General features: G+C 45.9%; 1 protein-coding gene across 1 annotated transcript in view; it reads right to left on the bottom strand.

The window, feature by feature from the left end:
- LOC6587622 (protein timeless homolog) overlaps window positions 1–15949 on the bottom strand; it is a 67950-nt gene extending 52001 nt beyond the window's left edge. Inside the window, exons 1-7 of the mRNA XM_026989943.1 lie at window positions 15825–15949; window positions 15430–15753; window positions 12377–12634; window positions 12003–12322; window positions 9931–10116; window positions 6120–6243; window positions 5077–5240 (exon numbers count right to left, since the gene is read on the bottom strand). Coding sequence (XP_026845744.1) covers window positions 5077–5240; window positions 6120–6243; window positions 9931–10116; window positions 12003–12322; window positions 12377–12634; window positions 15430–15753; window positions 15825–15926 — 1478 coding nt within the window. The 5' untranslated portion in view covers window positions 15927–15949. The remainder of the gene's footprint in view (window positions 1–5076; window positions 5241–6119; window positions 6244–9930; window positions 10117–12002; window positions 12323–12376; window positions 12635–15429; window positions 15754–15824) is intronic.

The raw sequence follows: 15949 nt of genomic DNA, 5'->3' as shown, positions 1-15949 counted from the left end.
CCAGCATCAGCATTTTGAAATGCGGTCAATGTGCCGCCGAGCTCAGCCGAGAACAGCACGGAAAAGGACAGAACAGAGACCAACCTGGGATCATAGCCTGCGTACCAGCGCTCGGGGAACTGAATTTGTAATGAAACAGGTTATCCAGCGTTCCAGGTAAACAGGAATCGATGGCATAGCCAAATTAAAAACGCAAATAATTCAAGAGCTCTGAAGTTCTGAGATACCACAACACTGCTCAAAACAAGAAAAGCCGTGTGAGTGATAATTTCTTTTCATGTTTTTGTAACACTACCAAAGTTTTACTAATTAGTTAATTTTTCGTGCATCTTCTACTCAACTTAGATAAGATATTCAATACAGAGAGAGGGTACAGAAATATGAAACTTCAAAGATATTATATACTCGTACAAATTGCAACCATACATACATCAGATGAAATTATTTATTGCATATTTCAAACTGTACTTATTACACCACATTAACACTCGTAATATTCGGTTTATTCGGTTTAGCTTATTTGAAAAGAAAATAATCTGGAAAATCTGCGATCAGCGAAATCGTTGAAAGTCTCTCAGTTTTTTACAAATAAAATAATACCATTTCATCGTTCCAGCCGATTGTTGGCTCTTTACATCCTATGCGATAGTTTTCTAGAGAAAATTACCTGGTTGATGACCTTGGTGTTATATTAGACCCGAATTTTAAGTTTTTTGAACACATTTCTACCATGTCATGGTACCATGGTACCATGGTTTTAAAAGAGGTGGTCAAAGGAAGTTAATGACCCCTATATAATGAAGACTCTCTATATAACGCTTTGTGCCGCAGGACTGTATAGAATCAGTTCAGAAAAACTTTTTATTCTTTGCTCGGGGCGGCCTCAACTGCGATGCAAGTATGAGTTGCCATCTTACCTTAAATACCCTAAGCCTTCCGGCCTTTGTTAATCGTAGAAAAAGTCTTGGTGTGATTTTTGAGAACAACTTAATCAAGGCTGACCAAGATAGCCCTGGTTTGTAGAGCCGCATAAGCTTCACGATTCCTTATAGATCCACTAGAAACTGTAGTCCGTTGTCCCTTACTAAAATTATTGCAGACAATCAACGCTGCAATAAATTAGACAGCCTTAATAGAGCTAGAAATTCAAATGGACAATAAACCATCTGTTGAGCAAGGATGCTCCTTAACATTCAGCAGCCAATTCGAAGATATTTAGCCATTTGTACCGATCAAGAACTGTCAGCAATGGACCACAACTGACAGTCACGGCGGGGCGGGGGGGCAAGATGGTTTGGGGAGCAGGAAATTGATGATAAGAGGACTCAGTTTACTGCAAGGAGAACGAGTGGTGCAGAGCGGATGGGTGACAGTGTGGCTCTCGGTGGGGGTGTGGTGAGTGTGTGGTGCACATTTGATGATAACTCAAATGTGAAATGAATCAAGCACTGCCGTGTTGCAGTCGACGTTACCGCAAAGATGTCTGTGGTCGTCGCCTGCATCGGTGGCAGCATTAACAGCAGGCGAAGCGGAAAAACTGCTGGTAGGAGAAGCCGAAGGCGAAGCCGAAGCAGAGCTGCAAAGCTAGAGCTGCTGCTGGCGGCGGCGTTTGATGGCAGGTTGCAGGTATCTGACCACAACGCCAAGCAACCGCAGCAGGCAGAGAAGGCAGTAGTCAAGTGGGCGTGGGCGTGGACGTGGGCGTGGGCGTGGACGTGGGTGGTTGCATAACATATTGCATGCCACAAACCATTTTACAAGCGAACGCAAATCGATTGCCCATCTGCCGCCCTAGTGATGCGCAGGTGCAAATCGAGTCCGAGCCAGGGATGCCCCCACCCGCCTCTACCTCACACATCGACATCCAAGCTCTAGCTCAAGCACATGTGGCGGCAGGACAAAGATAAATCGTTAATAAATTATTTATAATTAATTTGTATGCGCGCGGTTTTGTAACTTCTTGTTGTTGGTCCCCGCCGCGTCCTGGGTCCTGCCTGATTTGATATTCGCGTTTACGTTGATTAAATGGACGACAGCAGCCACAGGGGCACCAGGGCAGGGGTGAAGAAGAACTTGAAGTAGCCGTAGAAGGTTGAGCAGAATTAATTAGAACACTTGGGTGTTTTCGGAGCCGGATGGGGGCTTAGGTCAACGGTTGGGGCTTAGGGGTTGTCTTCGCGCCGACTTTGAGCGCATGTTGAATAAATGATAAAATGTAATTGCGCCCAGACTGCGACTGCCACTCCCACTTCGACATAGGGACAACAAGCGGAGCAGACGAACATTCGTGGGTAGTTGTTATTGTTGTCGGCACAAGACGTTTATAATGAAAATATTATTAATTATGACAGCGGCGGCAACAGCAACAACAATGAGTGATGGGCCGCGATTGCAGCATGGCGTCCAACGAATAATCTGGCAAAGGCAAAGAGGTAGGTCGGGAAGACAGAACACGAGTGGAGTGGAGTGCAGAGTGGAGAGGGGTGGGGTGGGGTGGGCTCCGGGCCCCAACTCATAAATTATTCATCTTGACAACGAAAATCCTTAATCTGTCGAGTGCTCAAACACTGATTGCAGTTCAAAAGGCAGCCGCATTTACATGATTGGCCGTGTGCCCGTGTTTAATTGAATGCTTTGCGAATCGCCGATAGATCAACTTCATATTTAATCGATTTAATTCTTTAGAGCAACCATTTTCTGCTCAGTCCACATTAATCATGCTCCAATTAACCAGCAGTTGCTGCAGCAGCCACATCAGCAACAGCATACACAGCTGCATGTACGGATACATATCACAATTTGCATCCGCAATTGGAACAACTCTCCCTCCATGCCCTGCCCGGACCCGCACCCGGACCCTTCCGCATCCTTCCGTGCCGCACTCTGTCAATTTCATGTTTGCGCGCTAAATTAATTTAGTCAAAGCTTTGAAATTGCCAGCAGCCGAACTAACAGACCCACTAACTCGGACCCGGACCCGGACCCGGACCCCCCTCCCACTGGTATGCGTAGTTGACACTTGAACCCGGCGATGGCAACAGGCAGTCAACAATTTGTTCATTTGCTTGGGGCCCATGCACAGTGAAAAATACTGAAGATATTTTGAATAACCAATTATGTAATATAGCTCAAATGGATCTTCTAAAAGAACACATTTTCAGTGATATTTGAGTTCGCCAGGAAAACTTGATCGTGATCAGTGATGAATTTCTTATCCATCCATCAGAAAAGATCATCAAAATATTAATAGCTTTGCTTGATACATGATAAGAAAAAGCACAGTAAATCGAGAAGAAAAAAAACGTAACGTAAAGGCAAACAAAAAAGTATAATATTAAATATAAATAATACTTTTAGGATGGCGCGATAGGGAGGAATGGCCTTCACCAGAACTTAAAGACATGATACCTGATACCTGATCACTGACACGTATCTCCTGTTGAACGAGACTAGTATCTTCAAACCCATATTGAAACTAAATATTATAATGTAAGCAAATAGATTTATCGATTCCTCAACAGCTGCCAAGGAATCCAAATTCTAGAATTTGCAGTAAATTTTTATTTGTATCTTTGGCATAGCTTATGTAATTAAATCAGATTCCAAGTCAGGAATATCAATTTAATTAAAAACTGTTATAATTGCCAATCATTTCGCCAAAGGAATTTGTCCAATCGGTTCGTTGAATATTTTCGGATATTTTTGGGCACATTCGAAATTGTTTTACTTTCATATATTGAATAAATTTGCAGCGGTTTGCACTGGCCCACTGTGGAAGAGCATGTCTGTGACATAGAAATAAATTTTCAGCCATTTATTGCATGCAGGTATCACTCAGCTGCAACTACTGCTCTCGGAGCGGAGTCTGTTTGATGGACGAATTGTGCAGCCATTTAGAAATATTCAAGTGAGCTTAACTCTTCATGTTCGGCACTAAAAAATTGTAATTATCTAAAAGGATTGCGCAGTGGTACGCATAAAAAGGGCGTGTCCCACTCGGGCCGGGCCTTCTTCGCTTCAATTTCAGCTGCAATCGAAAGTGCATACACGCATGACAGTGGGCCAGAGAGAGGGGTCCTCTGTTGTGTGGCATCCAGGTTTTTATTATGATGCAAATGGCAATTCGGATGGCCCTTGATGCGTATGCAATGGTTGGTACAGGTGAGGTGTTTGCCGGTAGCAAAAGCAAATCCATCGAGTCAATGAACTCACCGAAAATCTAGGTGAGTGCCATAAGCTTAATGACTTCAAAATACTCTCGGAGAGCAGCAGGTTGCCGCTCCCACAAGTATATCATGAAAATCTGTAGCAATCTAGTGGAGCTGCACACAATTTTCAATGCTCTTCAGTGATTTATCAAGTAACCGCACTGTGGGGCAGCCCCGGGCTGTATGTGCCCTGGTGAGAGCGCAGCTAACTCGGCAATTAGGATGCAGCAACGGTGCACGATTCGCCCCCAAAATGCAGTATGCCACATGCGCTGGCTCCCATCGACTCCCAGCAAATGGCATAATTCTTATGCTGGGGCACGCGTGCTGCACATGCTTGTAAAATCAATTAAACTTTTAGCCACCCCTCTCCGCGTTCCATCCAAATGCCAAAGCGCAACTAGTTCACTTATCGCTGCCTGCTTTCGGGGGAGTTCCACATGCATATATAGTACGTATACATACAATATGTCCGTCTATATGTGGTATATCTATAGAGCAGACATCTGAGCAAATAGCCAACCAAACAGACCACGACTTAAGACAAAGGCATGCCGTTAAGACAAACAATGCCTGATTGTCGGGACGAGTGCGGGCTGGGGCAAGCTATTGCCAGCCGCTGCATATTTCGGTGGGGCAACTACTCTCAATACTCGTAGTAATCCCATTAGGCGACGTGTGTTTGGCTTGCTTATTTGCGAATACCATGAGGTCTCCGCCCATCTCCACTTACTGTCAGAAATGCAGCCTAGCCTGGCCAGGCTCCTGGCTCCTGGCTACTGGCTGGAATGGGACTAAGGGCTGGGCCAGTAATTTCCGATCCCAATGTATGTGCATAGTTGGAATGGTTAGTCGCTCGGGTACTCACTTTGTGCTGTGCGCCTCGTTGTAGTTCATTAACAAATGCAGTATTGTCTCCCTGTACTCCAGGACATAGCATACGTTGTTCAGTAACATATCAAAGAGGGCCCGCGCGTTGTCATCCTTTAGCTTCTGCAGGGCCAGCAAGCTCTGCAGCAATTCCCGGAATGTCTTTAATTAAAAAATTGGTAAGCATTAACTTGGCAGACGTTCAGAGGTTGATTGCCGAGGGCGTCGGGTCAGGAATTGGGTGATCTGTAACCTGAGCGGGTCCTGTGCGGGTCGTGTGTGTTGCATTGTAATGAGTCTCGACTCTTACTAATGAGAATAACCATATATACTCGTACACATATTCATTACCCTTTGCTCGAGGCCATCACCAACAACCTCCGGTGTGAAGGGGGCTGATGAATCTTTGAAGTGGATTAAATTTGCCTGAGATACATCTACGAGCATGGGCTGTGCTAGAATCTGTTAATAAACGTGGCTGATGAATTTCTCCTAGTTACCAGAGAAATCCGAGAATCACATTCGATTTGTAATTATAATTTCAGAGGTCGATTTTTATCTCTGAACTCTAATTCAGTGATTGAAAGCATTTGCATCAAAAGTAAACATTTAGTTGTTTTTGGCATAACTCGAATCATATTTACTTTTCTCAAATTCATTCCATGTATTTGTAAGTTGTAAATAAGCGCATTCTTCGGATACCATTATCGAAAATCCTACAGATATAAAAGCAATTCCTAACTAATAGCGGACCGAGCTCAGTGCTCGGTGCTCATTTGAAGTTTAGCCCATCTTTCCGGTGTTCTTTAAGGTACCTGCAGCTGGCTTAAGTACCGGCGTAATCCAAGGCAAACGCCGAGCGGCAACAGCACCCAAAGTGCAGCCAAAAGTGCACTTACGCGTACAGTGGCAAAGCAAACAACAACAGAGCCGCCCGCACAGCTCGCATGCCAAGATGGCCAGCAGTCAGTATGGTATGGAGGAGTACGGTATGTACTGCGGGCAGGACCAGGAATAGCAACAGAAGCAGCTGCGACTTACCAGAAGGGCTACATGCAGTCGCTTGGCCCAGAGACGCGCCTGTTTCTTGTCGCTCACAATCATGTCCATGTCATGTTGCATGCGCGTCAGGACCCAGTGGAAGCATTGCACGCTCAACGATTCGCTGCGAATGAAATGGAAAAGGCAACAAGGATTCGTTATATGTGTACACATGTATGTATATTTTCGCATATTTAAGTAGTACTGGAATGCTGTGTTAAAGTTGGCCAAAGTTGGTTGCAAGGATGCAAGCGGCAAAGCAGGTAAGAGGCTTGCCCCTGCCACTGCCACTACTGCTTCCAACTCGCTCTGCGAAAAACTCATTAACAAAATTAATTTTTAAGTAGCGCTAGAAATGAGCGCCAGCCAGCCTAAGTTCAACTTGCTCCGATCCCCCGCCGGATATGGAGGGGACCAGTGGGCGGTGACAAGCCGCACGTTGTTGTTCAATGGGTAGCACCTGACACCCGCCCACCCATCCACCCACCACCACTTACACTGCTGCACAGTTCGCCTGCAACCCGGCCAAATTAGCAGAGAGACGTCTGCTGCGGCGACCATTAAAGTTTGCGAAACTGGCGCTGCCTGCGACAACGTCGAGAGCATTTGAAGAGGCATTAAAATCAAATTAATTACAGATGTGCGGAGGCAGGAGCAGCAGGAGCAGCAGAAGCAGCAGAAGGAGGAGCCCCACCAATAGGAAGGCAAATAAATAAATTATAAAATCAATAAAATTGCAATGAGCAACTACACGGAACTGTCAGAGTTCTCTGAATCGCTGCGGGAGGTGGAGGAACAGAAACATGCTGTGATTGATGCACGGAATTCTGTCTATAAATTATTCCAGCGAAAAGAGCAAACGAGGCTTTTCCGACTCACCATTTTGGTATACCAGATTTCGAAACATAAAGAACGTATAAGTTTCCAGTCTTTATTAATCCTCACTTGAGGTTTGTTTTAAAATATTATATGGTAGACAATTTCGATCATAATCCGAAAACCGATCACTCGGAGACCGTTTCGATTGATTTCTTTGTCAAAGCTTTGTATTCGCATAAACAAAATGACAAACTCAATTTCACTTTTTCTGGGTTGGTGGTGGCAGAAAGTTAGCCCATCTGAGAGAGGCCATACATTACAGCAATGCCATGCTTTATATAGTGCAAAATCAGTAGAAAATGGCAGACGATAAAGAAAGTTCAGGGCGGGCGGGAAGCGTCAAATTGCATTTGAGGAAATAAACAGAAAGTTTTATGGTTGCCAAGTATATAGATGTGTACGGGTATATACGGAAGGCTGAAAGAGAAGAGCCTGCTGGAGAGAGGACCAAGAAAGTGAGACGAAAAAGTATGATAAAAGGCAGAGGGACCGGCCAGGGCATAGTAATAGTAAAAATGAAGACAGGAGCTGCAGAAGGAGCAGCAACAGAAGCAACCAACCGAGCAGCAACTTAGAATAGTGCGGAGGAGTCCCCTTCTGGGAGGATGGGGTCTGCTGGTCTCCAAAAACTTTGCGCCAACGGAATGACAACATTTTTGCAAAGCTTCATTGTTGTCATTCAGAAACTAATTTGAAAGTAACCAAAACAATTTTAAAGAAATTTCCCACCACACAGCGGACGGCGGACGACGAGCAGAGAGGAATACGAAGCGATGCCGGCAAGGAGCAGCTTCAGCCGGAGCCGGATGACAGCATAAAGAACGCAAAATTTTATTAACAGCATGCTGGACAAGAATGGGGACAACAACAGCAGCAACAGCAACAGCATTGGCAATGGCAGTGGCCCTGGTAGTGGCAGTGGCAGTGGCAGCAAGGGATGTCTCTCTAACAGAATCGAGGGTGCAGGGGTAAGTCTCCGATTCGGTTGGTTCCTTTGGCCAAGGAATATTCGAGTGTACCCCAGTCCGGAGGCTGACCAGTCTCCCATGCAGTTGTAAAGTGGCCAAGTGCCGTAGGTCAACGATTGGCGTCCTGGCTTTGATTTGTGCATGTGCTTGTTGTCCGTTCTCCAAAAGTAATGCAATAAAACTCAAGTGACGAAGCCCTGATGGCGTACAGTACTTTGGGTCCAGCACCCAGGACCCCGAACAATGACATACAAATTGTGCGGTCAGCACAGCGAACCAGAAGAAGGAAAAGGGGCAGGGGGCAGCGGCAAAGTATCACTTTTTGTATTGACACGCTGCTTGACCATTTTCCGGAAAACTGTTGGGGGAGCAAAGTGCGAATGGCAATGGAAATTGTCGTGGCACAAAAGTTTATTTGCAGCGCACTTTTCCCTTTTGTCATAAAAAGGAAGAAGGCGGAAGAGCAAAGCGAAGACCCCAGGACTCCCCATTAAGAGGAAAATTCTGATTTTCTCCCGTCAACGTCTCAAATGATGGATGGCTTTTATGGCAGATTCACAGCTTTTGAAGCTTATTCCAAAGAGAAAACCAATTTTATATTTTCCTGTAACACGATTAAGAAAACTTTAAAAACTTTAAAACTTTTAAAGAAAACATTGAATAAAACCAAAAAGGAAAAGAAATTAACAAAAAACTAAACAAATGGAACTTAGAAACGAGTGGGAACGTTGTCAGCCGCGGCAAAGGCCGTGGCTCTATTTTTATGCCCGTCAGTATGTATGAGATCTTATCAACGTAATTTATACAATAAATTTTATAAGTCGTTTGATATCGCAAAAACGACGCATTGATTTTTTGCAAAAAAAAATTGTATTAAACCGGTCGACCCGTTTGAGAGATTTTTATATAATTTATCAGATTTTATCTGTTTTCCATTCCATTTTTCTGTAGATTTTGTATTTACATCTGTCTCTTTTTTCTCAGCCGTTTTATCTGGCTCCTTCAGCCAGAGGGCGCACACTGCACGGAGAAGAGTGTGTGTGAAGGAAAGAGGGAATGAGTAAGGGCGTGGAGAGCGTTGCGTAGCCACTGCAATTTCGTTTGTTCCCTCTAGCTATAGTAATAATCCTATCTGATCGCATTGATTCTGCATTTTGGGTTTTCTCCTATCTTCAAAATTGTGTTTATGCGGCTCAACAAATCACGGCTATCTACGTCACCCTTGATTAAGATTTGCATTAAAGTCACACCGAGCATTTTTCTATGATTAACTAAGGATAGAAGGTTTCTTAAGAGCAATATATTAGGGTAAGAGAGCAAATCTCACACTTGCATCCCAGTTGAGTCCCAGTAAAAAGTTTTTCTCAGTCGAAATGACCAAGAAAAGTCACAATCCTTAAATGAAGTAAACGCAAAGAAAGTTTTCCTGTTACCATAAAACATAAACCAAGAAATATTCAAACCACTTTGACTTTTTCCCAATGGATTACGGGATCTTAAAGATACCCCTCTGATTTCAGCAATTTGGCTTTAGCTGACTGCGATTTTCAATTTCGGATCCAAACTGATTTGATGAAAAATGTTCAGAGGGCGAGTGTCCAAAGAAATAAGTTTTGCAGAAATTGTTTCATTTGAAGTGGGCTGCAAAGTAATTTGATTGAAAGCAGACAAGAGCTTCTCGGCCAAGATTTGCATAACTGCTGACTTGGCTCCGAGTGGAAGTCGAAGTCGAAGTCGAGGTCAGCGTTTCACAGAAGCCACTGAAGCCACTGGGCGCAAAGCTCACTCATCAGCACCATCACCAGCACCATCAAGCACCACTTGAAACTTATAGGCAACAGGCAATTAATTTGAGCACTTTAGACAAGCGCAGCGCGTATCTCGGGAGGCCAGAAGCCAAAGCCAAAAGCCCAGGCCTGGCCTGCATTGACATTGGCAAATGTAAGTCACAGCCACACACTCACCTGACTAACTGCAATTGTAGACCACTCAAACGATTGAACTCCATGAAAAATCGAATGGCCCACAATAGATAGGAGTCATCGTGACTCGACGAGCCGGCATTGCGTTCCAGCACACGACGCACCTGCCTCACCAGTGTGTTGTAAGCGGACCGGAGCACCTCGGTGCAGTACTCGCGCAGGCACAGTCTGAAAATAAAAAAAAAGCACAAAAATTGAATGAAAATACGAAAGTTAGCTGGATGGGAGATGGTGCGAGATGCAATGAAAAATGGTTATACCACAATAATATTGATTGAAAGCGAGCGTCCTCTATCAGGTTACGAGTGTATAACAAATGAGAACGCTGCAGCGGCATTTGGTAACGTTGATGCAATAAATTTCGCCGGGCCAATTTATCTGCGCAAAGCTGGCTAAGAGATGCAACCAACCAGGGCACCCAGGCACCCACACACCCATCCATCCGTGCAGAGAGCAATCTCTGCCAGCCGACCGACCGCAGGCAGAACACAAATCCAACGCATCGATGCCGACGCGGATTAATTTATGCCAACGGCAACGAAAGGAGGCGAAAGCAGGCGAAAGGAACAAACAAAAAATGGCAACCTCTTGCCGGGGCTTATTGCAACATGCACTTGTGGTGGGCTAACAAATTGTTGTACACTGCCTGGGCCACGGGGATCTAACACGCGACATTGATGAACTTTGGCCGCATACGTGCCCGGACGACTACTCCCAGTTGGGGAGTCGTCGTTGCTCTTTACCCGCCTTTGGATGGGACATTTGGAGATGTCTAATCACAGCCGCCGGCGACGACTCGGGCACATTTGTTCTGCTCTATCAATTTATGGGCGCCCAAAGATTTGGTCCACCAGCATCTTGGCCATAAACCAGGCAGAGTCAAGCCGGCCAACAAGCAAAAGTCAGTGGGGTCTACTAACAAGCAAAACTGTTGCCAGAGGCCGGCAGGAAAATCGCAGCAGCAAATGGGAAAAACCTTTTGAGGATTTTACTTGAAAATTGCATGGCTCGCTGGGCAGATAGATCCCAAAGACGATGCCGATGGCGCTGCAGAAAGCCGATGCCTTGCCAATGGCGCCGCCAAGTTGCCGTTCCTGCTGCTGCAGTTTTATCTTTGCAAAGGTTTTTATGCTTGCCACAAATTGAGAAAAACATGTACACGCCTCAGACGAAGTTCGAATGCTCTTGGACATTCCATAAGAGGTTGATTATTCCCGAATCTAGTCAGATATTAAATAAAATTTCATTTCAATTGAAATTTCAGTTATAAAAGTGGGATTTACCTAATAGAAAACTATACACATACTCGTAAAAAATCAGTCATGCACCAGACATGTCCGCAGTTGCCTTTTAATTCTTACGATTTCCATAGGCATTCCTTCCTAGCAAGGGTATACGAGGAATAGAGAACGAAAAATAAAAACTTGGGACTGCGGCAAATGCATTTACTGTAACATTTGAAGCTGCACCGGAAAGTCAGCATCCTGGGCAGCGTCGGTGGGATATCCTTTAAGTAGTTTGTTGGTTAGCGGAGGAGCATAAAATAGCTGCACCAGGTGGCCATTAGGGGGAGCGGCGACAGAGGCGCCACCGCCTTGTAAACGGCCAAGATATTGTTTAGCCCGGGCCAGTCGCCCAGAACCAGAACCCCAGCCCAGCGGGGGACCCCAGCAGCCAATATCGTTTGTCCGATTCCATAAAATAACGTAAGTAACAGGCAGGGAATGGGGCGGCCGCCGACTGCCGACTGCGGCCAAAGGAAATGGCTTCATTTATTATTGAATATTATTTTATACGCTTGCTCACTCGCTCCGGCTCCGGCTCCACTCACTCGCTGGGCTCGTTCTGCCAGCGTAAAATCGAAAATCAATGGCCGGGATAAGGATGGAATGGAATGGTATGGGATGGAGATGTGGATGTGGCCTGGCAGTCGGGCTATAACAATTCCGATGCTAATGGCCGCTACAGCCACACAATAGACACAGGCCAAAGTGCAGGAAGTGGCCGCAGACAAATGGATATGGCAGCCAGAGTGCCGCAGAGATATGCCTTACCTAACTGTAAATGCGCTCCTCCGGGTCACCTGCGCCTCCTCCTTGATGTGGCGATGCGAGCGCTTCTGCTGCTGCTTTTCGCGATCGAAGTCTATCGATGAGACGCGCTCCAGGGCCTGGTGGCAAATCACGTCGCGATCGGACACGGACTTCATGTTGCGGATGACGTAGGTGCCGCCAAAGCGCGAGTGCCTTCCCGTTGGAGGACGGGCCTGCCGACGAGCCCGCTCGCGCCGTCGAGCGGCCAGCAGCTCCTGCTGGTCCCGCTGCTTCTCGCTCAGACTGCGCTGCAGTGAAGCGTCGGCCAGGGATTCGGCGCTCTGCAAGAGAATCGAATGTTAATCGAATGATAAGACTTTCAAGCCAATACCAACCTGCTCCCTGTAGAGCAAGCAGACGATCTCGAGGCCGTGCAGGTGGAACTGCTCCTCATCCGGCGAGGAGATGACGAACAGCACCAGATCTAGCATTCCCGTTTGATGCAGCGCCCAAATGACCTGGTCATGCAGGCTGGCGTCATTGTCCGCCCGACACTCGGCCTCCGGGTTGGCCGGCACCTGCAGCACATTGCGCACCAGCACCAGGATACGTTCAATCAGCAAGTTCTGCTCCTCGCTGCGTATGGCAAATCCCTGGAATTCAGTCAAAACGGAAGGCATTAGAAGTCGATGTAATAAAATGTTGCACTAAGTCCCAGTGTAAAAATCTAAGCACCAAATCCCGCGAGTCAAGTTAAAATAATCAAATGAAATTAAATTAAATTAAATTGCAAATTTATGTAGCTCGACTGTGAAACGGAAGCCCCGACTCAAGGCAGGATAGCCGGGCCGCCCAAGCGATGGGACCACAACAAAGTCAAGTTGAAATCAATTTGAGCTGGGTGTGGGCGATAAGGGAATGCCACGGTGGGTATGGGAATGGAAATGGGAATGGGAATAGGAATGGGTAGGGTGATGCGGATGTGGGTGGAGGAGCTGGAGGAGGAGGAGGAGAACCAGGCCATTACAGTTGCTGCTGTGAGCTTAAAAATAAATACAACTAATGCGGCTTTTGTGCCTACAAGCCAGCTGCGACTCCTACCCGGATACGGATACGGACACGAACACGGACACGGACACAGACACTCTACCCGGGCAAGGAAGGGAAGCAGCCAGCAGAGAGAGGCCCAAGACCCCGAGCCCCATCTCAAAGCCAAAGTTAATAATGACTTCCGTTTTTGGTTTCCCTACGCAACAGCAACAGCAACAACAACAACAACGGAGCGTAGCGGAGGTGGCTCATTCAAAACTGAAAGCTCGAAAGTCCTCCTCCTCCTTCACCACCGCCTTCTCTGGCCGGTCCACTTGGCTGCTCGCCGCGCATACATCAAAGCGTGTAAGTCGGCGCGACGCAAATAAAGAAGTAAAGCATAAAAAGTCAGCCAGCAACAACATCCATAGCGATAAGGAGGCGGGGACGAGGAGGGGCGGTGGCAGCCGCACAGCCAGAGGCAGCAGCGGAAAAATCCTCGCACACATTCATTATCAACGACAACAAATAGACAGCATCCATATAGAAATTCGCCTCTATTTAACCTAACAAAAAGGCAGAAAAGCGAAAAACAGCAGAAATAAAAGGGAAAGAGGGAAATGCTCCCTAAAAAATGAAAATGCAGAGAAATCCTCGGGCTGGCAATGGCGATGGGAGCGCTGGAAACAAAGTCCCATGAAAATCCTTTGGAATTGCTCCCCGGAGTGTTATGAATGTCGATTCAATCGGCTTTAAATGAATTTATTTGTGTCGTTGTGCTAGACCGGGGTTTCGCTCCTCAGCGTTTTTCCATCTTTGAGGCTCAAGTTTTTATTGTTTCGGTTGCTAAGATACAGATACAGCAAGATAACTCCTCACCCTGATGCATTCTCATTCGTTGGGTAGAAACTAGTTTGAAACAACTTTATATTCAAAGCTAATTTTCAATATCAACTTTATGGCAATCAACCCTAAGCTCCTCCACCAATTGCCCACAAAAATCCAGAGATTATCTTTATATTATGAATTTCCAAGGAGCCGGCCTCAAGCGGATTGTAGGCCTCCCCGACCATCATCTACTACTTCGGTGGCTGTGACCAAATTCTGTACTACCAAGATCGATATACTACAAGTTTAGGAGTACATATTCTGTTGTTATTTTTATTCAAGGTTGAGTAAGATTGTCATGCTAGTCCTACTTTAAACGCAGACCACAAAAGTCCCACATCTTGTGCAGTTGTACAATCTTCACATTCGTAGAAGCTCCCACATCTACTAGAGTAATCGGCGAGGGTATGTAAAGTCGCGGTCTACGAACCTTCCCTGTGGTTCGCTTTTTGCATGCTTTTTCATGTACAAACTATCAAATGAAAGTATTTGTGCGGTGGAGACACACCCACACAGATTGGCCATCATTGTTGTGGTGCTTTTGCTTTTCTTTTGCGGTTTCGACTAGACATAGACCCACGAATCGAATTAGATTCGGTTTTACACATTTTTTTGCAACGCTGATGACTGGGCCTACGATGGAATGGTGTTTTGTTGGGCAGATGTGGAGTGTTTGATTCCAAGGTGCCTTAGCACCACCCCCAACGCCCCTACGCACACTTGTCGTGGGTGTTTATTTAATATACTTGTTGCGAATTTTGTTGATTTGATTTAGGGGATATTTTCAAATTAAACTTCATTGTTGGATGTGCTGGGGCCACAGAGTGAGATGTCCACTTTAAGGATTCAACTTTGTTGAGGGGAAAAAAGGAATGAAGGATAGCTAAAACCAAGCAGACAGATATGAAGTTCAAACTAGTTATGGACCCCACAAAAGAGATAGACGAGCACAATCAAAGAGCCAGGCGGACCAAAACAAAGCTAAAACGGGTAAAAGGGAAAAGCATTTTCCCCCCAAACTTGACTGCTAGCAGCTGCAAGAGCCATTAAAAGTTTTGCGTACCCGCTTGGCCATTAATGTAAAGATTATAGAGATTACAGAAATAGTTTCGCAAATGCCCAAACGATAATTGCGCGGCTTTGCCACAGGAGCCCATTTACACAGACTAATTAACGAAATCTCGGCACGAAGGAAATTGGACATCTATTCACACACTTGTTTAGCATCGTATGTACGTCTGGAGTAAATCTGGTAGAACGTTAATCAAGAATTTTGAATTCAAAGACCGCGTAATGCCTTTTAAATGTCGCAAGCTTCGTCTTGAACGCCTCTTGGTGTGCCAAACGGAAACTTGGCCGCCTGGGGCTGATTTCACAGCCTCGCAATGTACTCGGTGTCGTGCAGTACTTTCTGCCTTTATGAGACCGCCTTGCACATGCATATCAATGATTGCTGCCGTTGCTATCGATTTCTTCCCTTCTATTAATTGCTGTTCAATTGGCTTTACTGTATGAAAATTGTAATACTCACTATTTCCAGGGCCTGCTTAAGCTTATCAAACAGAGCCGTCCAGATTTTGTCCTTGGCAAACGCTGCCTTGTAGCCCTGTAGGATGTCGATCAGCTCCATGAACACCTTTCGTCCGTGATTGTCGCTGGGGGGTCCCTCGCGATACAGTAGCAGCGTGGGGTTGGTCAGAATGACCAGCAGGCGGATCAACAGGTCCGACAGCTCCTCGTGGTGAACATAGTCGGGCAGCATGTAGACCAAATCCGTTTGCAGCACCTTGGCGCGTCCCAGGTGGCGGCGGTACTCATGGTTGTCCAGATCACGTCTCAGGATCCAAATCAAATGCTAAGACGATTCAATGGAAACAAAATATATACAATCTGATCTTCAGCAGCCCTGTTGTTTGTTTTTGTTACCTTCAGACCCTCTGCTGCATCTGGTTCGGCCTGGTAGCGTTGTCCATCGCTGTAGCCAAGCGCCGCGCATGTGGCGTCAATGTCTGCCAGCAACACAGACATTACAAAAACCGAAAAACACAAAC

Source organism: Drosophila persimilis, unplaced genomic scaffold, assembly GCF_003286085.1.
Source record: "Drosophila persimilis strain 14011-0111.01,24,50 unplaced genomic scaffold, DperRS2 tig00000000-arrow-pilon, whole genome shotgun sequence".
Classification (NCBI taxonomy): Eukaryota; Metazoa; Arthropoda; class Insecta; order Diptera; family Drosophilidae; genus Drosophila; species Drosophila persimilis.
This window is presented reverse-complemented; position numbering and strand designations above follow the sequence as displayed.